The sequence below is a fragment of the Galleria mellonella genome, unplaced genomic scaffold (genome assembly GCF_026898425.1).
Source record: "Galleria mellonella isolate WM207_F2 unplaced genomic scaffold, CSIRO_AGI_GalMel_v1 utg57, whole genome shotgun sequence".
NCBI classification, from domain to species: Eukaryota; Metazoa; Arthropoda; class Insecta; order Lepidoptera; family Pyralidae; genus Galleria; species Galleria mellonella.
The window spans coordinates 8,706,965-8,732,446 of NW_026442119.1; the positions used below are offsets into that span (position 1 = coordinate 8,706,965).

General features: G+C 31.0%; 2 protein-coding genes across 2 annotated transcripts in view; one reads left to right on the plus strand and one right to left on the minus strand.

Moving 5' to 3' along the window:
- LOC113509734 (beta-secretase 1-like) overlaps window positions 1-25,162 on the plus strand; it is a 30,675-nt gene extending 5,513 nt beyond the window's left edge. Inside the window, exons 3-11 of the mRNA XM_031910744.2 lie at window positions 13,573-13,719; window positions 14,742-14,861; window positions 15,328-15,480; window positions 15,742-15,916; window positions 16,643-16,905; window positions 18,193-18,267; window positions 18,512-18,619; window positions 19,685-19,819; window positions 20,392-25,162. Of these exons, the coding sequence (XP_031766604.2) occupies window positions 13,594-13,719; window positions 14,742-14,861; window positions 15,328-15,480; window positions 15,742-15,916; window positions 16,643-16,905; window positions 18,193-18,267; window positions 18,512-18,619; window positions 19,685-19,819; window positions 20,392-20,703 (1,467 nt within the window). The 5' untranslated portion in view covers window positions 13,573-13,593 and the 3' untranslated portion in view covers window positions 20,704-25,162. The remainder of the gene's footprint in view (window positions 1-13,572; window positions 13,720-14,741; window positions 14,862-15,327; window positions 15,481-15,741; window positions 15,917-16,642; window positions 16,906-18,192; window positions 18,268-18,511; window positions 18,620-19,684; window positions 19,820-20,391) is intronic.
- LOC113509869 (uncharacterized) lies at window positions 1,610-11,635 on the minus strand. The gene is made up of 9 exons (XM_052899378.1): window positions 11,249-11,635; window positions 10,007-10,170; window positions 8,842-9,035; window positions 7,114-7,329; window positions 6,275-6,446; window positions 5,642-5,816; window positions 4,694-5,354; window positions 3,822-3,937; window positions 1,610-3,085 (listed from the first exon to the last, which is right to left on the minus strand). Exons 1-9 carry the CDS (start codon window positions 11,474-11,476, stop codon window positions 2,912-2,914), a joined length of 2,100 nt encoding a protein of 699 aa, XP_052755338.1. The 5' UTR covers window positions 11,477-11,635; the 3' UTR covers window positions 1,610-2,911.
- Window positions 25,163-25,482: the final 320 nt, after the last annotated feature.

Here is a 25,482-nt window from a genome sequence, read left to right on the forward strand (position 1 = left end):
TATAATAATATATTTATAATCTTACTTCGTATATTTTAATCATTCATTTGACTTGCCCTTGGAACTTATACAATAGGACAAAGAGCTCTTCACATCCACCTGATTTATACTATTTACGTTTTCATTTATCATTAGAATACATAATACTTATTTTAAAAATCATTCTCAAAGTCTATTTTATTACAGAATAAATTATAAAATAGTGTAGGTAGCATTTTAATAGACACAGACGGAAAACTTTTTGCAATCAACTTTAAAAAATAATCTTTTGTTAATTTGACATATCTCAGTATTCATTCAGACTCGACTCAGACTTTAGTATTCACAATTATTACTTTCAATTTCTAGGATACAATGTAAATAAAATGTTGGAGGTAATATGTGTAAATAAAAATGAGAGCTACATAAACCAATCTATTGAAACAGAGAAATTAAGTTAGAAGCAAACTACGAAATATGCAAATCGTTCAACATTGAACTTGACTGTGCAAGGACATGTCACGATACTCAAATTTTCTTTCCCTCTTTATCAAGACAAACAATACATAAGAGAGAAAGAATAGTAAATGTTGCGAGAATTATATTATGAACTTATGGCTTCGAGTTTAGGTTTTATGTCTTTTCGCTCGTAAAGAAATTATGTGACAGCCAGACACTGGATTACTTTAGCTCTACATACAATCCTTAAATCTACATACAACAGAATTATTATTTGCCCTTGTTGAATATGTACATCATTCAGAAAGAGTAATGTACTTACTCTGTATCTTCGTTTCAATATTGGATAGGTTAATAGTGGATCTTTTGTTAAAACCTATTTGTTTATAAACTACGATTTTTTTTTATTATTTTAAAACTAATAAAACCTATTAATAATTTTATCGTACTTAATAACGTTACAATACTTCCACGATTCCAAAAATATTGAAGATTCTGAGCTACGAGATAAATACCTATCCTCAATTTTGTAGTACCGTCATTCAAAATTTAAAAAATACTTACTTACATTTCTTCTTTCATTAAAGTCAATGTTCAAATCTCTCTAAATCTTGCAAAAAAATTAGCTCTTCTTCTAGTATTAAAAGTTTTCCTTAAAGAAGAACACGGAGATTTTCATGCGATCCTCGTGTACATTGGCACAGGTGCACGTAAAACTTCCCGCTAACCCTCAAACTACTGTATAACACGATAATAAATACACGTACCATTTGTTTCTTTGTTTAAAATTTATTTATTATCTGACACTACAACAAAAAGGTGTAACCGTGAAGTTTTAGCTTTAACCAGTAGTTGTCCGACAATACACACTCGTCTCTCCCGGAGCAAGGGTTTTGTTATGAAAACTCGCGTAACAAAGGGGATACATACAAGCTAATATTAAAATGTTACAAAAAATGAGAGTAATAAAACATTAGAAAATTCATAAATTATTTATTTATAATTAATTAATATACAACGAAATTTAAATAGATGCTAATATTTTCTCTGAACAAATACAATATATTTGTTGAAATTAAGTACGTATGTTATATTATATATATATATGATAATAAAAATATCAGTTGTGTATATCATATGATTAGTAATAAACAGAGGTTTTATATTAAAGGTTACTTTATAAAACGCTGTTTTAACTGTAATAAAAATACTCCAATTTAATTTCAACTGTAAAATAATTAATAATGCATTGCACACTTTAACAGCCAGGAGAAATAATTAATACTTAATTCACTGCTGCTTTATTAACTTTTACTTTATTTGGTTTACTCGTAGTAAACAGATAGCTACAGTTTCAGTTTTAATTTACAAGGCAGCGTTTATTTTCAACGATATTAATAATTTATTATTTTATTGTTGTTACTTATTTAAAAGTAGATCATAATTTCTGTCTGTCCTCTATAGAATCTATCCCTAAATACACGGATTAAAATATTTAATTTCCAAAGTGATCATTTATTTAATTTCAGCATTTAATAACGAAACGTCATTGTCATATAAATTGTATCCTAGGACTTTATTCTTTACGTAAAAATACTACGTTTTAATTAATTCAGGATTAAATTTATCTAAATCTACGCTAAATGTAACGAACAGTCCATCATCTACGCAGGGCATATAATTGCTAAACACTCTAAATATATAATTACGTTAGCTGATATATAATTTAATACTAATTAATTATCACAAAATACTGCTTTAATATGATGTAGATTGAATACAAAATACAAATCATTAAAATACTCCTAGGTATTTAAGTTAAATAAATTTCGCGCTTTAATTATGATCCCAATTAATTATCTGCATTGATTGTGTTGGCAATTGGATCGCAGTACCGGATTCTAGAATAAAATAAGTGGGTATATAAAAGCAATGAATATTATCAGTAATTTTATAGAAGGTATTATTAGTATCTCGTGTCTATGCTTGTGTTATGCATATAAATAATACATGTAAATAAAACGTACATAAAACCTTCAAATATTTGAAAGTCTATCACGTTAATATAGCTAACTGCTACTATATATTTAAAAGTTATAAAAATCTAATTCAAATATATGATATGATAATCTAATTAAAAGCTCTAAAGATCATGAAAGTAGCTCTCAAAGATTAATAGAATAATTGTGACGAAACCACGAAATATTAACTAGCTTGACAAATTTCGTAATTTTTTGGTAATTAACTAAGCCAATTTACGAAAAATATATGAAAATCTAAATGAAATATTTTACAATTAAATGAAATGCGAACTAAAATTACGAATAAATGCTGTCGTTTTTATATAATTTACGTTTGAACAATTCATAAACGCTATTTATGATGAAGTAAACGTTTGTCTATGGGCTTCATTTCGGCATTTCATGACAGGCATAAAGTTTCTGAATTAATAGGTTTTCGGGAAAATCAGCGCTTAAATATTAATCATGTTACCAAATGCTTTGCCCATTTGAGGTAGAGAAGTTGGCCGAGGTGCAACACATAGCTCCAATCTGAAACTGTTTAGCTCAAATGCAGAAGGCATCTCATTGCGACATGGTAGTGATCGAAATTTACCGGATACTATACGTCCTATTTTCAGAATAGCCTGCAAAGAAAATACAAATAAATAATTAATTAAATTTACCAGAGAAAGACTCTGTTTAAGTACCTGTGTCCCATTCGTGTTTCTGTCGTTAAACAATTGGGTTTGCATAGCTGTATTTCGATTTGAAGGGTGAAATAGGTACGGTAATTAAATCATAGAGTACAGAGACATAACATTCTAGTCCTCAGGATTGGCAACGTATGAATGGTATCATGGGTGACACAATATATTCTATTTTACGCCGGGACCATACGGTACTAATTGAAATAATTTCATTTAATTCAACACTTCTGCATAGGTGTGGTTTAATATAACCTTAATATTTAGTATAATACATATAATGACCTAGCGACCCATAACATAGAACGATAATATTTTGCTTAGCTTCAATGGACAAATTTATGATACTATAATTAATTATTAATAATTTTAGCAGGGATTTCTATATTTTTTAAATTATATGTAGCCTATGCTGCTCGTTGATAATAATATTCTATAAGTAAAAGATTTTGAAAATCAATTATGTAGTTTTTGAGTTCATCTATTACAAAAAAAATAATCTTACTCTTTATATTATTAGTACAAGTATGAATTTCTACACATACATGAATTATTTTAAGTCCTAATTCAACCTCATAATGTTTTCATTATTCTTAAAGTAGGCGCTTATACTTTTAACTTATACTAATTTGTTGAATTCTTAACTATCTAATGTAGATTTGAATTAAAATCTTACAGATCTAGTAGGTATTGGAAGAGCTGGGCGAACATATACAGGCGGGTAAGCCAAAAGTACTGCCAAGGGTACATACATTTTGAGAATACTAAATGGCATGGCAGCTTCCAGGAATTCTGTAAAAATAAGTCAATGTAAAGCATAAATTGTTGTATCAGCTATTAACTGTCCACTGCTGAACATATCCTTCTCAATAAGGGGAGGTTTTGCCAGTAGTTGCCAACGCTTGGCAGGCGGATTGGCAACCGCAGTTAGATTTTGAAAATGTTTTAAGAGGGCTGCTGCCCATCTCTCGCTGTCCCTTAGTCGCCTTTTACGACACCCACGGGAAAGGAAGGGGTGGCCTATTCTATGCCGGGATCTACACGGTTAAATAAAATAAATATAAATACTACATATTAATTTAAATAAGCTAACATATCTACTACTAATTAATCACGTCTACTAATTATGCACATTAGGAGATTTCAATATTTATAGAAAATTGAAATAAACATATATTACGTTGATCAAAATTAAATGATTAAAATTTAAGATGATTAAAGGTAGTAAGAGATAATTTGTGCGTTATTATCATTGTACTGAAATCATCGCGATTTTTTACATTTTGCAGTCTTATACGAATATAACATAAAAAATAATGAGCCTCTACTTTTTATTACATTAATTAAATTTGTTCCTTATTTCGTTATTACAATACTACGAAAAGTAAGATAATTGATTTTGCTTATACTTAGTTTTAATATCGCTCAGATTAAAACTCCAATTAACAAATTGAATCACAATTTATACATTTATACATTCAAATGAAAGCTAATTATGTTCAACTAATATATCCAACTTTTAAAAATAATACTACCACAAAAATATACCTGGATAAATTCTAGTCGAATATTTAGCCGAACTAGAAAATATTGGTTTCATGTTAGGATAAAGATTCTGTGTCATTTCCCACACTTTTAATATATCACCATCGGTAGGACCTTCCAAATAAAATATTATCGCATCACCCACATCAAGAGCAAACCCAGTTAGTGCCATATCTTTTTTAGAAGTTGCTATTAATTCATCATTAATTGTGGATATTTCTTTTAACATTGCCATAACACTTTCTGTTTCGACAATAATAGCAAATAACCGTAAGAAACTCAAGGCCAGGGTTTTAGGTCGACATCCAACTAATCCCAATGATACCCCCAATGTCATTTGTGCTTGCAAAACTAAATACGATGGGACAATCAAGTTAGTCTTTATCGGTGCTCTGATAGCATTAATATCATTCGTACAAAGATCTTTGCGTTCCAAGTTCCCAATTGACGTTGTAGGTGGATACAAAGGATACTCTCCACTTATAAATTCATTAGTTCTTTTAGCTAAGCTTCTACCGTCGATTTTGGTAACCGCTATAAGTACATCTGTATCTTCATTAGGCAATTTAGGTGGAGCGGCTATCCCAAAATCACGGTCATATTTTAAGTAACCAAAGAGTCTTGGGTTATTGCTGGATAAATTTAATGTGCGTATTCCTCGTAACTAAAAATAAAAAGAAATAATAATTAGAAAAAAAAAAACAGCTTAATTATATTCTGTTCATAATAGAAATTTAATACCTTTGTAGTGAAAGTACCTAAGGCGTAATATTAAAATAAACGAAATTTTGAATTTTTAGACCTGTTGTGTTAATCATCACTTATAGACATAAACATTATAATTAAAAACATTAAATTTAATAAAAATTTAAATCTTTTGAGAGACTTTTTAATAGGTATAAAAGTACATAAAATGCATATAATATTTGTGTCTGTTAATTATACACATACTTGAATTTCAAACGGATTATCTAAAAATGTAGCTGTGACTTGTGCGGATACTGATCGATGTAAAGGTAAAACGTGATGATCTTTAAATTTTATTTCATTTTGATTTTTTATCAAATTCACCTCCGAGTCTCGTTTCCAGTTTGCAATTGTCCATCTTGTATAGAGTTGCGTTATCCTAAAACATATAATGCATAATGTTATTTTACTTGAATTAACTTGAAGAAGATTTGGCGGTTGCATGTAGACTTATAGTAGCGAAACTTAATAAAATAGCGAAGTTTTTAAACCACCGCAATTTGAAATTTATTTTATTACTTCAAATCATATCAAAACTTCAAACAATTCGAAAAATAACTCAAAGTAAAAAGCGCTGTGAATAAATATTGAATCCCATGAAGTCAACAAAAGCATTTGAAATAATCTTTTGAGTCTTTTGATTTAGTACTATTTATTGTAAGATTCAAGGAAAGCAAAGTTCAGTAGTGGATAATAGATAACTAGATGATAATAGCAGAAAATTGAACTATGTAGATAGCTCAGAACAGATCTTTGCTTACAGACCCTATAAAAGTCTCCCCTGTTTGCAATAATACTAGTAAAATTAAATTATAATGTATCATAAAAAAATAAAACCTGAGTTTTTTAAGATCTTTAATTGGAATGTCATATAATGTTTCTATATTCACAAATAATATTGGCAAATCATCTTCTGCTGGTAAATTATTGCTGCTAATTAAGGCTATAATTTCTCCGAGTTCCGGTGCTCTATCACCATATATTTCAAAGGGAATTATTCTGCCTGTACCTGAATAAAAACACTGTATTGAGTAATGGTATTCCACTTCAATATTTGAACTCAATTTGCATGAAAGAGCACTCAACTATTTTATAGAAATTTTTTAATTAATTAATTGAGATTAGGTAAATGTAATTTATCTACAAAAAGCAAATGTATATAATAAGCTGGCGTTGAATTAATTTAAAACTTGATATTTGATAAATTGTACATAAGCAGGTACTTAAAGTACTACTACTACTACTACTAAATTTACTGTAAACAAAATAACGTAGTACTAAAACAGAAGGCCAAGATTCCAGTTTTAATGTAATGCAACTAAAGTATCACTGTTTTTTAAACTTGCAAACTCTTTACAAAATTAATTTATTAATAAACAACTTAAAAATTCATTTCTGTTAAAATGCTTCGTTAAATATATTACATTTTTATTGATAGTTGATTGTTTGTCCAGTTAGGTATTTTAAGAATTTTACTTATTCAAAAGCAAAGACAAATAAATATTCAGTTCGGTACAGTGAGTATACAGACGTATAACAAATTTTTACGCAATTTATATTTTCAATGGATACATTCACAATAGAAACGTGGAAAGTATAGTATGAATATAATCCTCTATTTTAGTAGGTAACTATGCGATTTAACAATAATAACGAAGGTCTCGAAACAATTTTACCTGCTAAGAGAGTATCGCCTAGCAATTTTATTTCAAATTTTTTCTTCGTAACTTCAATAACTTTTTTCTTTTCTTTCTCTTTGGCCATTTTAGATTCACGTCTGTCTCTTGACTTAGGTTCTTCTGGTTCTGGTATCTCTTCATTTTTCTCTATTAAATTTTTGTTAAGAATAGTTTCTCTTACGTGATATATAATTGCATCCTGATGGCGGACGTCTACAAATTAATTTACTATTTAATAAAATATGAATTTTGATACTTCTTGCTATTACTTACCTATACATATCTATTTTAATCGCATTTGCTTCTGCATATACAATATATACTAGCTCCTACTAGTTCTTGGTCACATAAGGAATACTTAATAATAATATGCTTAATGAACTAAATTAAATTATTAATTCACAAATCATTATAGTACGATTATTTATTCTTTTTCAAACTAAGTAGCGTCTGTTCTTAAGGAGAATAACCAGTTAATTATAAAGTTATTATTTAAACTTATTGAGATTGGGGGGAAAGGGATTGTGTTAAGGAAAGTGGCTGATTTAAATTGTAACTATGTTAGCACAAGTGGAAGCGAAAGTAGCAATATGAGACCTAAGCTAGGCCCGGGTTCTAAGTCCCATAAAAGAAGTTTGTATGTCAAAATGGTACGGACTCAACTGTGGATTTAGCGTAAGCGGTACACGCTCACGATGCACCAGGTTTCAGGAAGCCACGCCACGTGAATGTCACAATGGCGTTGATCTATTTTGGTCTACTTGTGAAAACCACACTATATATGTTAGGTAAACAATCACTCCCGACACTTGGGAACGATAATAGGGAATGTCCATGAGGTTCACGAGTTCTCCACACAGTAAATAGGCACACAACAGCAACTCGTTGCAGAATATTACGCGGTAGACGTTGGACTGGGGCCGACCATTTTTCTGTTCGTCTTCTCGGTAATCGGTAGAATATTACGCGTTTGGAGGATATTATAAAATTTATAGTGATGTGAGTTTTTTAAACAGATTGTTAGTGATGGGGTTTAACAGTCCCGATGCTAGCAATATACCCTAACAGGTCGACCTCCACGCGGTTCCCCCTGGAAACCATCGTGGTTGATTATTGATGAATCGATCACGATAGACGAACGGACCTGCTTTCATCCACATTTATCATCTCTGACTGGTGCCCCGCCCTGGAAACTATCGTGATTAATTACTATTGTATTAGCCACGATAGACCAACTGACTTGACTTCATCCTCTTCATTTCTTCCTCCACTGATGCCGCTTCCCACCATTGTACACCGTTAACATAAAATAATAATGCTAATATTTATAATTACCATACACAACAAGATGTGATATTGATAGATATTTGTTATTATAATATTTCATAGTCAGATTAAATTCGTCAAATTTTTATCGGTACTTGATTTATGGAGAGGCCCTCATGAAGACTCTAAATTGGATAGGAATCTGACACCAAAAAGAACTCGCCTTACGGACACTTATCTGAGCGATGCTCCATGAAGCGTATTGAAATAAGTGTATATTTTTGATACAAGAAAACTTGGGAATAATCATATTCATTTTATATTTTTTTCTTTTTACGTACTTTAATGAAAAAACAAAAATGTTTATGATTCAAATCATAAAGAATTCTGAAGCTCAATGCTATAGTGATAATAATGTAACTTTTCAAATCTTACGATTTTATAATAGTAAAAGATTACCTGTTACAGGGAATGGCACATCGAACAATCCATCTAAATACGATGCAGGTATGTAATTTTCTACAGCTTTCCAAATTAAATCTTGTGTAAACTTTGACAAACTTTCTTCAGACTCCGTGACAGCGGCGAAATATCTACGTTCCCCAAATTTCAAAGGGGGAAGGTATACTTCAGAGTTCTTGTCGTTCTTTGCGCTACAAATTTATAATGTACTGTAGACGTAATATTATGTACTAAGGCAGTAACTTTAATTTTATAATTATCTTGATAATATTTCTTTATTTCAAGTAAGAATGACAAAAGGTTACTATGTACAAATTACATAGTTTCCCGTTGCATATAGATACAAATAATATTATGAATATGACAGAATATAAGTACAGTAGCGCTTATTCTACCATTTATATATTATTTTTGGAAATATTTAAAACTCAGACCGTATTAATTTCGCAATTAAATTAATTAAATTAGTTTTTGCCAGATTTAAAGCAACAGCTGAGTTTCTAGCCCGTTTTATTTTTCAATTAAATTTACATTTCGAACTGTACGATAAACTCATAAAACCATTATTTAAAAATGTTTATAATGAAGTTTATTTAAATAATTTTTTTTTATTTTATTTTGCGTAAATTATTTTTTTTAGTTCAATTGATATAAAAAAGAAGACCCCTAATCGATTTTTTTTTATAATGAGCGTTATGAGACACATAGATACCTACTTTTGGTGTTCCATCAAAAGGTTAGTTTTAACAAAATGTATATGGATACAAAACAGTTCAGAAGTTTTTTGATTAAAAAGAGTAAAATAATAAAAGTTAGATCAAAAGTAACAAAGATATCGTGTAATATACACATGAAAAAATTTTAAAGTACAGACGAAAATCAATTAAAAGTGATAAATTAAAGTGGTAATAAATAGATACTAATCGTGCTATATGGTTGTAGATTAGCAGCTAACATTTGCTGTATTATGTAAAAAATATCATGTAGAATCTTAATTTTGAGTTTAAAAAAAAAAATATATAAGCGAACTGTATCTGATCTGAAGCATTAGCTTTCATTAAATTAGCTAAGCTTTTCTTAGCATTGCTCTCTAAATTACACACATGACTTTATACTTACGTGCTTTAAGTATGAAAGTACTTAAAGTACATTACATGCTTACTTTGATCCCAGCGCGCCTATTCCTGGAATTGGAGTGACTGCAGCTATGTATGTTTGGAGCTCCGTGACTCTTACAGGAAACGCGTGGCGTATTGAGAATGACAACCATCGACGTTGCAAGAACTGCCAAGTCCGCACCCAACCGTAATGTGTTCCACACCAGATCTGTAAAAATTTATTAAAACATATACATAAATGTATATACATAAATGTATATTACTTCATTATTTATCATTATCATCATATTAGCCGTTAACTGTCCACTGCTCAACATACGCCTCCCCATAGGAGGTTTAGCTAGTAATTACCACTCTTGGCAGAATTGCCTTCTTGGCAGGCGGGTTGGCAACTTCAGTTAGGCTATCATGATGTTTTAAGAGGGTCACCTATCCCCCGACCATTAAGTTCCCTTAGTCGCCTCTTATGACCCCCACGAGAAAGGAAGGGGTGGCCCATTCTATGCCGGGACCATACAGCGGAGTCCATATCAGTTTACTTAGTCATTACTAATTTTAAAAAAATTACTTTATAAAATACAACTGAGGTGGCAAATAACCATACGATCCACCTGATGGTAAGCGGTTACAATAGCCCTAGATATAAGATATTAGGTAAACAGTGGATAGCCAATGTTACTAATAATTATTTGTTAGTAACAGGGACTCTCCAGGCCCAATTTTAGTGCCATTGCTAATAACTTTAAAATTAACTGTTGATAAGTCTTTTTTAATGGATGATGATCTAATAGTAATCCTATCGATGTTATCGGTAGAACACCAATAGGGAATGATAGATGAGGATGAAAGTAGTCAGATAGTTGGTTCATCGTAATAAATTTATCAAAAATTAACCATTATGTTTTTTGGGAAACCGGGTGGCAGTAGACCTGATAAATTATATAGCTAATTTTTAACAGCTAATGGCGTGAATTTATTGGGTACAGAGGAATAACACCTGAGTCCTCAGGAATGGCACCGCATGGGGGGTATCATGGAAACAGTATACTCTGTTATGTCCATGGTATTGCTCATGTCTATAGGCGATGGTTACCACTTTCCATCAGGTCGGCCGTCAGCTTGTTTGCTATTCTAAGTTGTGTAAAAATATAGCTAGTAATTGCCGCCCGACCTCATTACTAACAATTTCTTTTCTTTTCTTCTATTGATAGGGTTTACTCCCGTGTTGGTTCTATAAGGAATTGAAGAAGTTTCAATAAATTAGATGTATACCTAGAGAAACTAACCTTAGCAGCATGTGGCCAAATAAGTATATCCAGGTCATAACTAAAACCAGGATATAAATTGTATTGTATCTTCATCCCTTGCAAATATGGCCCTAAATCCAGCCAGCCTTCATTACAGTCATGCCATACGTCAATTCCAAGTATTTCAACTGCAAAACTTATAGTAAAAGTGCTTTTGCAAAATTGGGATATATCTACAATTGTCTTAGGTGCTCCTGCCTTATTCATATTGGATTTAAACGAAGATATGTATTTCAATTGCCATTATAATTCATTGAATTCCTATTACGTACTTCGAAGAAAACCAAAAATGTCGTCATTATTAATTTGATATTCACTTTGACAACCTTTAGAATATCAGACACAGGTAAGCGTCAAATTCTTGTTTTTTTTTTCCTATAATGAATTTATATTATTTATTTATTCATTACAAAGTTATAACATGCTTATACATAACACAGATATAACATACGCAACTATTGCTTAGTTTTAGATAGATATGTATGTTTTAAGCATACATAGTGTGGACCTGAAAATCTCCTTATTAATGGTCTCTCAAATAGACCTACTTACCGACTGGTATATAAATATGTATGTAGTCGAGGTATGTATAAACCAGAGATATCGATTTTATCTGAGGTATGAAGTAACAAATAAAAGAATCTGTCCATACGTCACTGTGCAATATTTCGAAAGTTAGGTACTAATGATATTAAGTATTTATTTGTTACTAGCAACCCGTCCCGGCTTCGCGCAGGGGCCCTGCTGATACTAAATAGCGCCGCAGTCCCTGCATTTTAAATCTAACATCAATATTTATACCATACTAATGTCATTTAATTATTTTGCCTTCCCGGAACCACTCCACTAACACTTGAACTTTATGGAATGGTATTAAAGTTCAAATTGACTTTTAAGTATTATTACGAATCGTTTGTATGGGAGTATAGAAAAGTGTTATTTGTATAATTTTCAAATCGTTCGATTACTATTTTTATGCATCCAATTACTAATTTCATCTGATTACTAATGTCATCAGATTACTAGTGTAATCCGACTACTAATATAATTCGACTATTAATGTCATCCGACTACTAATGTCATCCGATAATTAATATTATTCGATTATAAATTACATTCACTGTAGGTATATACTAATCGCAAAAATTATAAATTAGTAGGCAATTTAGTATATTTAGTAAAAAGTATGTAGCTATTTATGATACTTATTAAATTTGTAGTAATTAATGAAGTTTTGACTCGACTAGCTTCGTAGGGTTTTTTGTGCCAGTAGAAAAAGATACACATTGCTTTAAATTATTTTTTATTACAAAATTTCAATAAAAATTGTGTTTCGTAAGCTAGTCATTCACGTAGCGTTTCGGTTTCGGCGCGCGACGCATGCGCCAGAAGTTAATTTTTCGGACACAAGAGTTTGACAGGGAAGTGAGTTCGACGAGCCACTAAAGGGGCGCTACAAATTATATTTTAATAGAAAGGGGCTTTTTTGGTCGTTCACTAATTATTATATAATATATATAATAGCTATTGTTTATTATAGTGCATAATAGGTCCTTTATTTTCATAATTAGTCGTTTGGATTTAACTTAGTAATTAGTAAAATCATTCAAATACTTAAATTAGAATTATAAAATGAGTTATTAGTAATCATTATAAAAACAAAATTAATCGGATTCGGTCAACGTTAAGTGAAGCTCAATATCAACTGCCAAGTTAGAAGTTCGTTACGAGCATACCTCATTTGAATAAAAAACATTTGTGTAAAATAAATGCAACCAGTTCGTTAAATTTCAAGATTTTATACTATAATATATTTAGATATTTCACAATACATATCAACATGAGTATATTAGCCATATTATAATATATAACAAAAGTAATAAAGTAATATATAAGTTGTACAGCACTATATTTTTTTTTTATGCAAAAGTTGTTTCATTGCTTCATATCCAGCTTCAGTGTCGACTCTTAAATCAGTTTTATTATATATTATATAATATATTATTTATATTATTATATATTATTTTTCTCAATTCATAGCAGGCTAGTGTATAGAAAATGTGCATGTAAAATTTTTGTTCATTTACATTAGGTACGTACGTCTATGGGCAGGAAATAATCTCTCTAATCTGTGGTACAGAGTATTTTGTGACTTATGACAGAGGTAGATTTGGAAGTTTGGTTTGGCAGTTGTATCGGTAGATCGACCGACTTCTTTATTTACAAAAACAAAGTCGAAAACAAAATTCATTTTATGATATTATCGGCACAACGCTGATGTTACATAATCTACTTTGTTTCAGAATGTACAAGATTACGTAAAAATGTTGTACATATCCATTCTATTTTCATTTTTACTAAATGCTGTGTGCGGTGAAGATTATAATTTGCATGGAGACGCTGGTCAAGCATACGCTATAGAAGTTTACCTAGGTCATCCCAGTCAAAAGGTATAAATTATTTTTAAAATTGTGAAGAATGGAAAATGAAGTTGTCAGATGTCTTAAAGTTAATACAAGGAAGATATTGGTATCACTTTGAACCAATAGTAGTCTCATTGGGATACATATTTCTCTTGAATATAAGTAAATGATTTAAAACGATTTACGGTACTTAAGATATTTATAATGCTTCATATGTAATTATATACTTATAGTGAAAATCTAAAGTATTTTTAAGAAAAATTTGTGAAATGGCAATCCTGCTTGCCTGAGTGCCAGTTTGTTTTTGATGGGTGAAAATGGTATGGTAACCCCGCCTACGCAAACGGGATACGCTGGCCGAGCACCAGTGAAGGGTCGTAGATGAGAATGAAAACAGGCCCGTTAGCCCACCATGATGAATTCATCAAGAATTAACTATGTTAGTTTCCGGGGAGAACCGCGAGGAGGTTTACCTGGTTGAGTATGATGCTAGCAATGAGATTCTCAGTCTCCATTACTAACAATCCCTTCCCCCCCCCCCCTGAGTGCCAGTTACAGTTGATAAGTAAGGATAGAATTAGGTCAGTTGATACTTCATGATGAAAATTCATGCTAAATACTACTGTTTTCCAGGCGGAACCTTATGAAGGTCAACCTGACGGGAGAAGAGGGAAAGGGATTATTAATGCAGCTCCATTGCTAGTAATACCCTAATATAATACTGTAATACCATAATATGAGATCGACCTATACGTGGTTCTTCTTTAAAATCATTGGGACTAATTCTTGTTAAATTCATCATGATGGGCTATCAGACCTGCATTTATTCTCATGATCATATCCTATTGGTGCTTAATTAGAGTATACTAATAGCACAGGAGGGATCATCGCTCCATTTTTTCTCATTAAAAAAATACCTGATGGGATATGCATATGTATTACTAGCAATGAAGCAGCTAGCCTCCATTATTAACAACACCTTCTTATTTAATGATATACTACTGTACTGGTACTGGATTGAAATTGAAACATTAAATTTTAATTTCCAGCTTAATGTACTGGTGGATACTGGTAGCACAACATTGGCAATAGCAACTTATCCACGACAAGATAATGATGAATATTTTCATTTTGCCAATTCAACTAGTATTAATGACAGTGGGAAGGAGGTATGTAATATATATATAGCCATTGTCATGTTTATTTGTCAGTTTTCAAAAACAATTAAACAATTCTTAACTTAAACTTTTACTAATTATTTAAATGTTTTTTGATAGATAAGCATTAATATTCTTATAAAGCTTTTACTGATAATTTTTATTTTAATGGCAAAAATGAAGAAAGTGCAGTTTTTAGTGGTAATCATACAACATATCCTATGATTAGTTTTTTTTAAACAATTGAGTTTAGATAATAATAATAATTAAGAGATAGGCAGCAGCATCTCTCTCAAAACATCTATAAAAGCTTAACTGCAGTTGCCAACTTGACTGCCAAGCATGGCAACTACCTACTGGAAAAACTCCTTATAGGGCTTATGTTCAGCAGTGGACAGTCAATGACTGAAATAATGATCAGTTAAAAAAAGTAAATTCTATATTATATAAGTTTCTAAAATATTGTTTTTCTTTATAGATTCAAGCAAAATATTCTCAAGGTATGTGGTTGGGTCGATTGGCATCCGATTTCATCCGATTCCCTTCTCTATCAAATTTGCCAGAAGTCAGAACTGATATGGCGCTTATAACGAAGAGTCATAAATTCTTCATGAATGGATCAGGTTGGCAGGTATATATTAATTTTTTTTTTTATAATGAATATTGTTTTTTGTTTTATTACTTATATGGTTCTTATTTTTATAAGAATTTTTTGAGGGAGCTACGTGGCTCGAGGCATCAAATTAAATTTAATACATTCAAGAAATAATAAACCAATTTTTACCGAAATCTATACAGATGAAGTCACAAGCAAAAACTAGTTTGGTAAATAAAAGAAAGATTGATAAAAATAGACTTGCTACTTATACAGTATTTTTTCTTTCATTACTAGGGTCTTCTGGGGCTTGCATACCTACCAGTAGGCGCTTGGGGAGATCATCTCGTGGTGGAATCCTGGTTGGACTCATTAGATAGAACATTAAAAATACCAACGTCTTTTGAGTTGAAATTATGTGGAGCCAAAAGTCCTACTAATGCAACACATTATGGAAATTTTAGAGTGATTGGTAGGTTTATCGTACATATAGATTTGAAGTAACATACATACATATTGTAATATATAGTTTTTTAAAATTATCGAAACTTATATTAATATTATAAAGGGGCTTATATATATATTTTAATTTTTTTTTGTAATACAATTTAGAATGGCAAACAAGCTGACGGCCCACCTGATGGAAAGTGGTAACCGTCGCCTATAGACATGAGCAGTACCATGGACATAACAGAGTATACTGTTTCGCCCATGATACCCCCATATCCATTCCTGAGGACTCAGGTATTATTCCTCTGTACCCAGTAAATTCACGCCATATCCCATCCTTCAAACCGAAACACAGCCATGCAAACACAACTGCTTTACGGTTGAAACACGAATTGATTTATTACTTGTAATGAATAAACTCAAAAAAAAAAAAATTTTTATTATATCAGCTCATAACTGTTCCTTGCTGGACATAGGCCTCCCTCATAAAGGGGTGAGGGGAGGTGTTGACAATAGTTGTCATGCTTGTCAGGTGTGATGGCAACCGCTGCCCAACCCGCGACAATTAAATTACGGGAAGCCACTAAGCCCCTTATGACACCCACAAGACAGAATGGGGTAACCAGGGGTGGGTGGATATGATTATTCTTAAAAGAGCACCTATTGTATTGCCATAAATCTGCAATTTGCATGTATTTAATGTTATCATTTATTCAGTTATGTATTTATTATATATATTATTTTACAGATAATGCAGATGAAACCCACCAAAGTATATTTCGTACGCCAATATTGCGCAAACGTTGGTATGAAGTTGGCGTGTTATCAATCAGAGTACTATTTCAAAAACAACTTAACACAGTAGATGAGGTTGGCTTAACTAAAAATAGTCAAGACAATGACGCATCCAGAGATCTGGATATAGAAATGTGTCAGCAACTAAACGAGGAGAAAAGTATTGTGGACAGTGGTACTACTAATATTAGATTGCCTGATGACTTATTTCGACAGGTTTGTTTAGCTTTTATATGATTGTTTGCAAAAATAATAGATTCAGAAACATTGACATGTTAGTAGGAGTCATCATCATCATCATATCAGCATTGTCTATCCACTGCTAAACACAGACTTATTTTTTTGACTTGCTATCGGTATACACAGTGAGGGATGATTGGTGAAGATGCAAAGGCAGGTCAGTTAGCCCATTGTGACGAATTTAACGCTAAATTAGTTATGATGGCTTCCAGGGGGGACCGCGTGGAGGTCGACCTGGTAGGGTATATTGATAGCAATGAGGACTAACCTCCCCATTACTAACAATGATGCCCCCCCTCCCATAGACTATCATAAGGAAAGGTCCTGAGCCACCTGCATTCTCTGATTTCCTGCAATATATTTGAGGTTGTTGCTCCAACTAGTGGGGGTGATCCTACACTGCATATGGAATCACCACTCAAAAACTTTTTTTTACTATCGGTTCTTCGAGCTATGTGACTCGTTTGTTGCTACTTTAGCTTGCTTATCCTTTAGACTAAGTCGGTTTTATGAGGAGTATACTTTATAGTATACTTTTTGATGTCTATGGAACTGTTTGTCTTTAAACTGTGGTTACAACATTCCATCAGGTGGGCTATCAACTTATTTTCATTTCCATGTTTTATAAAAAAACTTAGACACTTATCTTTCTTTGAGGGGAACTGTAAAAAGTTTTCATTCATTTATTAATTTTAGTAGTTGTAGATCTGTAGGTCCTATTACAAGCAGAATGCCAATGACCCTAAATGTAGAAATCAAATTACAGGGGTTTAATAAGTATTTTTTCCTGTGCAATTTAGAACGGTAAACAAGCTGATGCCTCACTTGATCGAAAGTGATAACCGTTGCATATGGACAGGAACAGTACCATAGACATAACAGAGTATACTAAATCGCCTATGATACCTCATGCGTTGCAATTCCTGAGGACTAAGGTGTCTCTGTACTCTGTAATTTGATTGCCATATCCCACTTTTTAGACCGAAACGCAGCCATATAAACACAACTGTTTTGCGGCACGAAATTCAATGGGACAGAGGTAACAGACGAATTTTGTATAAGTGTCTCTGGACATTTTGTTATATAGTTTATAGGGAAAGCCACATTTTTCATTTCAGCCGTTAACTGTCCATTGCTGAACATGTCTTCCCCATAAGGGGAGTTTTGTTAGTAGTTGCTGCATTTGGTAGGTGGGTTGGCAACATTAGTTAGAAGTCATGTTTAGTAGTGACCAATTTAATAGTAAATGTATTTTTTTTTCAGGTGGTGGATAAGTTAAAAAATGCAGTTTTGGCATCTAATATTCTTATATTGGACGAGTTCTGGTACCACGCTGAAGTGAGTATTATTATGATTACGAGAATTTAATAATCCCCTGTCTTTCACCTTTTGTGTATAACTTAATAAGTTTATATATGTCTTTAAATTACTACTACTTATGTGTAGGTGTCACCCTCTTGTACCAATAATACATACCATCTGTTGTGCTTCTAGAACACTTTGTTATTTAAAAATTTCCTTTAAAAAACAAAGCATGTTGAAACATTTTGATCTAACGTAATTGTCTTTATATAAATTCCAGGCTGCATGTTGGACAGAACCTCAGAATTGGTCATTGCCATGGTTGGCGATAGACCTACTTAGTGAAGAATCGGATCACGAGTATTTCACGTTGGAACTACCACCACAGGTATGTTTAATCTGCATAGTAACTTTTTTTTTATACCACAAAGGTGGCAAACAAGCATATAGCCTGTCTCTTGGTAAACAATCATTGTAGCCAATGGACACCTGCAACACTAGTGGTGTCATGTCGCATTGAACCGACCCTGAAGAAACCTTTATATACCCTTTTTGAAGAACCTTATATTGTAGTCTCTAGGGAAAACCTTGTTTATTTATTTATTTAAACTATTGACCAATAAAATGTTTTACAAAAAGCGGCGTTAATGCTATAGGCATTCTCTACTAGTCAACCTTTAGGGTATGCAAGGATACTCGACGGCAATTTAAAAAATAATTTACCTATGTGTTTACTTAGGTTTCATGGCTTAATTGATTTTCGATGAAAATAGGTATGTGTACACTCAGAAAGAACATGGTTACTTATTTTCTAAATTAGCCCCTGTTAAGGGTGAAAAAAGTTCAAATTAAAAAATGTTTGTATTCTCCTTTTGGAAAAGGAGAAACGCGGTTGCCTTTGTTGCCTATTTTATTTAGCTGAAACAGATTTTTTAATTAAATGGTAGTTTAAAAAATCACATGTCATGAGAGTCAATATACTTTAAATTTGTGTTATATATGTAAAATTGAGATTTGGTATCATTGCAAATTTCTGATTCGATGCAAACAATTTTAATGAGAAAATATTACTACACTTTATTTATTTAATTGTTCAGGTCCGTTGGCATAGTGAAATTTTCATAAAGTAGTACATGTGGAATTGAATGTATATGTAATCTGTTTTCTTTTCTATTGATATTTTACATAAGTATTAAGTTTATTAATTTTTTTTGTTTAATTCGAATATTGTTTTTCTATCACTTAACAGTACTATTTAGCACTGTAAGTACTACAATAATAATACATTTGTTAGTGGCATTGTTTTTAGATCTAAAATATAGATAAATACGCACGATCCAGAACTTAAACTGTGAAAGTTTTGTGAAGTGTACAGATACTAATTAACAAATAAAAAAAAAATGGAAAAATATTTTTATTATTTTTGTTTTCATTTAATTTAAAATTATTTCAGAATTACATGCGAGTAGTGTCTGCCCGCAATAGCAGCAGTGAGAATGGAACAGTACCAGAGTTCTGTTATAAATTAGGTCTGGAAGCTGGGGGAAAGGAGACCGTTTTGGGATACACTGCTATGGAAGGATTACAGGTGATTTTATAACATAAAATACATTTCATTCAAGGAAATTAAATTAACAAATATTTATAAATGTATTATCTGATCCAGCAAATGTTGTTTTGCCGCATACCGGCATCTACCGGTTCCATTTTTCTCAATCTTTCAAATTTGAAAATTTTGGAACAAGATTTCGTAGATTTGATTGAATAAACATCATTATCATCATATCAGCCGTTAGCTGCTCGATGCTGAACAGACCATTCCCATAAGAGGAGGTTTGCCATTAGTTGCCACGTTTGGCAGGCGGATTAGCAACCGCAGTTAAGTCTTAGTGATGTTTTAAGACTAAGAGCAAACATAGTGTAGAACGATCCTCCACTATATAAAGTGTCGACTTAAACTGCATTGACGGGAGTTATTGGATACAGGTGGCTCAGCTATTATGGCAGTTTATGGGGAATGTCTATATTAGGCAATGGACAGATAATGGCTGAGATGATGATATTTTAAGAGAGACGTTGCTACTCATCCCTTGTGTAAACGAACATCATCACATAAATAGTAATGAACCATATAAAAAAGTTCTGAATTGTAATCTACAGGTTCTATTTAATCGATCAGCCGGCTGGATCGGCTGGGAGACATCTAACTGCGGTCCGAACGCGCGTATCACGGGCCCGTACAACGTGACCGCGTCGATCAGAAGCACGTGTCAACTAATCAAGGTTGTATCAGACGGGGCTGTATCCATAAAGGCAGCGCAATGGACATTGTGCGTAATATCTATAATAGCTGCAGCAGTATTAATATATTTACTAGCGCCGTGCATTAAAATGATGCTTATGAAACCATTGCCGAGTTCGAATCAAATATCTTTGTCGCAAGCAGCTCTAGTCGAACCAGCCTCGGCGTAGTTTGGAGTACTGTAAGTTCCTCGTATTCCTAATGGTAGGTATGAGAATGAGGATATTCTTCATTCAGCTATTTTAATGGTAGGAATATGAGAAAATATCGGTATTTATGTAATTACCGGTAATAACACTAGTCTATTTGTATTTACCTTTATATTTTAACGGTACGACATGGTAAGGTGCGAATTTACTAAAATAAACTAAAATTTCATCCCAACCATCTGGACGAGTGGCGGTTCTCCACCGTGCGTTTTTCAAGGCACTTTCTCCAACGCACAACCACTCTTTGGAATCAACTTCCAGCAGCAGTATTTCCGAACCAATACAACAACATAACCTTCAAGAAAAGAGCATATTCCTTTTTAAAAGGCCGGCAGCACACCTGTAATGCCGTAGGTGTTGTGGGTGACCATGGGCGGCGGTAGTTACTTACCATCAGGTGAGCCGCATGCCCGTTTGCCCCCTGTTGAAAAAAAAATATCATCCTGATATAATCAAAAAGTAAAATGTTGTACAATACTATAAAGTTGATTTTGTTGGAAATTGTCTAGGGAAAATAAAATCTTGCTGAGCTGCGGTATTTGACATAGGCTAGGCACCCAATAGAATTAGTACACGGATAGTTATGGTAAACGCATTTACCGTATTTACTTTATTGAAGGAGATGTTATTTTGTAGAAGTCCATATCATTGGTTAGTCAATTAGAATTATTTTGTTTAATTCCGCTACCATTAGTATGCGTGTGATTTCCAACACTCAATGATTGACTGTTATTATTACCAGAAGTTCAACAACCTTCCATATTAGTTAATGACTAACTAGATACTGTATTTGTGTTAGTATTAGTATGCGTTTTGCGGAGATGTCGGAAAAATATGAGCGAAGTTGCTTAATATAATTGGAATGGTATCTACGCTATCGATATACGCTGGCGAGGTACCAGTGAGAGATGAATTTAAAGTTAAGTTAGTTATTAATAAAAAATCCCGCTCCCTTTTTCTCGTCACGTTTGCATTACCTGTATATTCGTAGTACTCGGTTATAGTTTTTTTTTTTTCGTAGATTTATAAATGATTGTATTTTGAGCGAAACTTTTATTAGAAGCGTTCCAATCCAATTTATCACTGCTTATTTTTTTTTATGAACTACGTTAGTAATTATATATTCATACGACAAGTAAAGTGTAAAAAGGCGAATTTGATTCCCGATTATTAGGAATAATTATTTTATTTTATATCTTAATATTTGATAATAATTTTACTTGAGATATTTTTTTCTTTATGATCTTTGTAGAGTCGTCTTGATTGATTGATAATACATTCAACACATTATTTTGCCATACGTGTCTATATTTAATAGACCTTGATATAATGCCACTACGGCGGTACGATCTCATAAGGCATTAAATTCACAGGTTCTGTTGTGAGTTCTTGAAGAAAGTTCGTATTATTTCTACTTAGTTGCACTGTTTTTTATAATTTCCTCATGCAACTAGTTTTCGAACATATAAATAAGTGTTTGTAATAAATAATTTTCCATTTTCTTTTTTAATGTAGTTACACTTTAACCTGTTTCTCTGAGCATTATAATTTGTAGAAAATCTCACTTACAATTTTTATAATTATAACAAGATTTGGTTGAGTGGTTTTAAAATTGAGATAGAATAATCTAATTAGGGCCATCTTTCTTCATATAATGTGTTATCGTTTTTTAATTAATTTTTTTAAGATGACTTCCAATTTATGCAATTTATGATTTAGGTAACGTGATTAATTTAGAAACGTGATTTTTAACACATTTTAATAAGTCTAAGGCGAAAACTTGTGAATAGTTTAGTATCAACTGATTTATAAACTTTAGTGATAATTATTATCGATAAATTGATAAAAAGTATTTTCTAAGAAGTAATAATAAAAGTATTTTATTTAACAATGTACTTATCGTCAATTATTTCTTAAGTTTTTTTTTTTTTATATCTTTATCAATAGCGTTCATAGGTTTTTATTGCAAGTGATTTCTTACTTTGTCAATAATATAAAATAAATATTTAGAAAAATAATATTTTAATATGTATTACATATTAAAATATTATTTTAATATGTTATTAAAATAATATTTTAATATTATTTAAATAACATATTCATATACAAAATAAAAACATGAAACAATATAATTTAATTATTACTTTAAAACATCTAAAGAAAATACTTATTTGAAAATATTTGAAACGTAAAAAAAATATGTCAGTAGTATAAAAATAAGACCCATACAAAAACAAAACAGTGTATTTAAAAATCACTACGTATAAACTTATTTAAAGGTTATTTAAATTTTAACTGTTTAATAGTAACCGTTTAACTATTTTAATGCGTATTTTCATTAAATACGTTGTAAAATTTGTGCCTCGTTTATTATGCATTGTTATCATGTTGACAGATTCATAAAATTGCAAATTTTTAATAAAAGTCGATATATCCATCTGTAAGATGTTTGTAAGGATTTTGAAGTAATGTGTAGTTATATATAGTGTAATTTCTAGTATGTCAATTTAATTTTAATGGTTAGAATTTTATTTTTTAATACTTTAAGTAAGTGTTGTGCAGATCGTCGATATTTAATAACAAATAAAGTGTTATAATGTTTATAAAGAGTCATTCGAAAAGGGTATAACTAACTCAAAATAGTGATTGTATACTTTTTAAATTATTATTGTACTATTTACATAATTTGGATCCTTTGTACGATATAATTCATGACCACAGATAATATAACAGTCTGTCACTATTACATTAAACAAATTGTGTCAATCTTCCAAAGCAAAAAAAAAAAACGTACAAGTTATAAACACAGATTAATTTAATAAATAAATAATTGAATAAATTTATTTTTATCGAAATCGAATCTAATGACGTTGTTACTAAGCTTTTTTGTGTAGTAATACATAAGTCAATAATACTGTTGATGATTTAAAATTGAATTTTAATATTCGTGCCTAGCAATTCTTGTGGAAAGCGCCGCATACATTTTGCACAAATTTTATTAAAACACATCAAGTTTAGTGATGTTTCGTGTTATGGCAATAATCCATAAATGAAAGTACTAAGAAGAAACATTTTTGTTGAAAAACATACTGTCTTTATATGTTCTTAGAATTTGCAACTATTTGATAGCTCTATATTTCGAAAAGAATGATTCTTTGGTACCGTTAGAAAAATACCAAGAATTAACACAAACATTAATATAATAATAATAATAATACCACGTTAAATTCTAGTAAGATACGACGACGCTAACAGTTAATGTTTCCAACTACTTTATTATTGATTATTTATTAAATTTATTACTCATACCATACAAATTATGTAAACGAATATCTGTTTTCCATGAAATTCTTTCAGATTGTAGCAATAAGTAGTAATAGGTACTTTTTTAGCCACCATCACGAGTATCGAATAGGCATTTTTAGTTTACGACTTATAGCATGACAAAATGTTTCGTAAAATAAATAATGGATACATTTTTTGCGTACAGTTAAGTTTTAGTTACAGTAAGTATGAAAAGATATTATTATCGTTTGAATCTACGCTTAAAATATAGATCTTTTGAGGGTTTTTTTTTTAGTAATGAGCTTATTAATATGCTTAAGTATTAGTATTTATTTCAGTCATTAGCTTCATCAGAATACTTATGTGTATTGTGTATAATTACGCTTATTTGTTTTTAAACTAGCTTTTTATAATAGATATTAAGCGAGAACAAATGCTATTGTAAAACTTCTACTCTGCTTAAGAAATTACGTATTGGTATTATTGCTCATTGTTTTAATCATTTTTTGTGACTAAACTCTTATATTTTTACTCGAAATTTAAAAATGCACTGCAATTAATTTAAGGACTAAAAAAATATGTAGAAGAGACTAGGCGGATAGAATGTATTTAAAATCGATAATTACGTGTTTGAAGAAAAAAGAATTTATCTAACACACACATGATACATGCGTCGGTCATCGGCTCCATTTAGTACCAATTGTAAATTTTTTTTAAAGGAAATTTAACCCATTGGCTTTAACAAATTCACCAACTATTTGCAGTTCATTTTTAAACTTGTACATTGGAAGTTCGTGCAATAATATCTAACATTGTTTAAATTTTATATTATATGGCTAAAAAAATCAAATATCAAAATTTGCGCTTATTTCTCACGAGTTTTGCAATAATTAAGTAATTTCTCAGTAATTTTCGTATACATATTTTTTTTCTTAGTATTATTTATTAATATTGTCTTAATGTGTGATAATAAAATTATCTTATACTTTGAATCTTTGTTATAAAATTCACTTTGTAATTAAATCGTTAAAGTGGTATAAGTAATCAATCTATCTGAAAATAAACTGACCAATCAAGGCAAAAGGGTTTCAACGCTAACATTGAGATTATATTTATAATAAAATATTGTACTTACTTGGTATTCGTTTTATTTTATCTGTTAAAAGCTATAATTTGGTTTGTATTACAAATAAAAATTTTTAATGTTTTTTTACTAATTTCATTCATAGACTATTTCTATGATAATTTCAACTAAACTTGCTTACCTTTTAAGTTCTATTAGAGCAAACTTTATATTTAACGTAATATTAATCTGGATTATAAAAACTGCAGTATTAACAGGATCCTAGGTAAAGTAACGCATAAGCCTCCTTTTAGTATAATCAATGTTAAAATAATATATACTGCAAAAAAAATAATAATAATAATATAAAAACCATAAATAGTGTTTTTCAA

What these genes read in the sequence shown, in the direction of transcription:
- LOC113509869 (XM_052899378.1), bottom strand. Translation starts at nt 11,476, where the DNA reads ATGAATAAGGCAGGAGCACCTAAGACAATTGTAGATATATCCCAATTT. An exon ending in TTTGGCCACATGCTGCTAAG is followed by an intron (nt 10,171 to 11,248) that starts GTTAGTTTCTCT and finishes AAATTTTTACAG; the next exon opens with ATCTGGTGTGGAACACATTA. An exon ending in ATAGGCGCGCTGGGATCAAA is followed by an intron (nt 9,036 to 10,006) that starts GTAAGCATGTAA and finishes ATAAATTTGTAG; the next exon opens with CGCAAAGAACGACAAGAACT.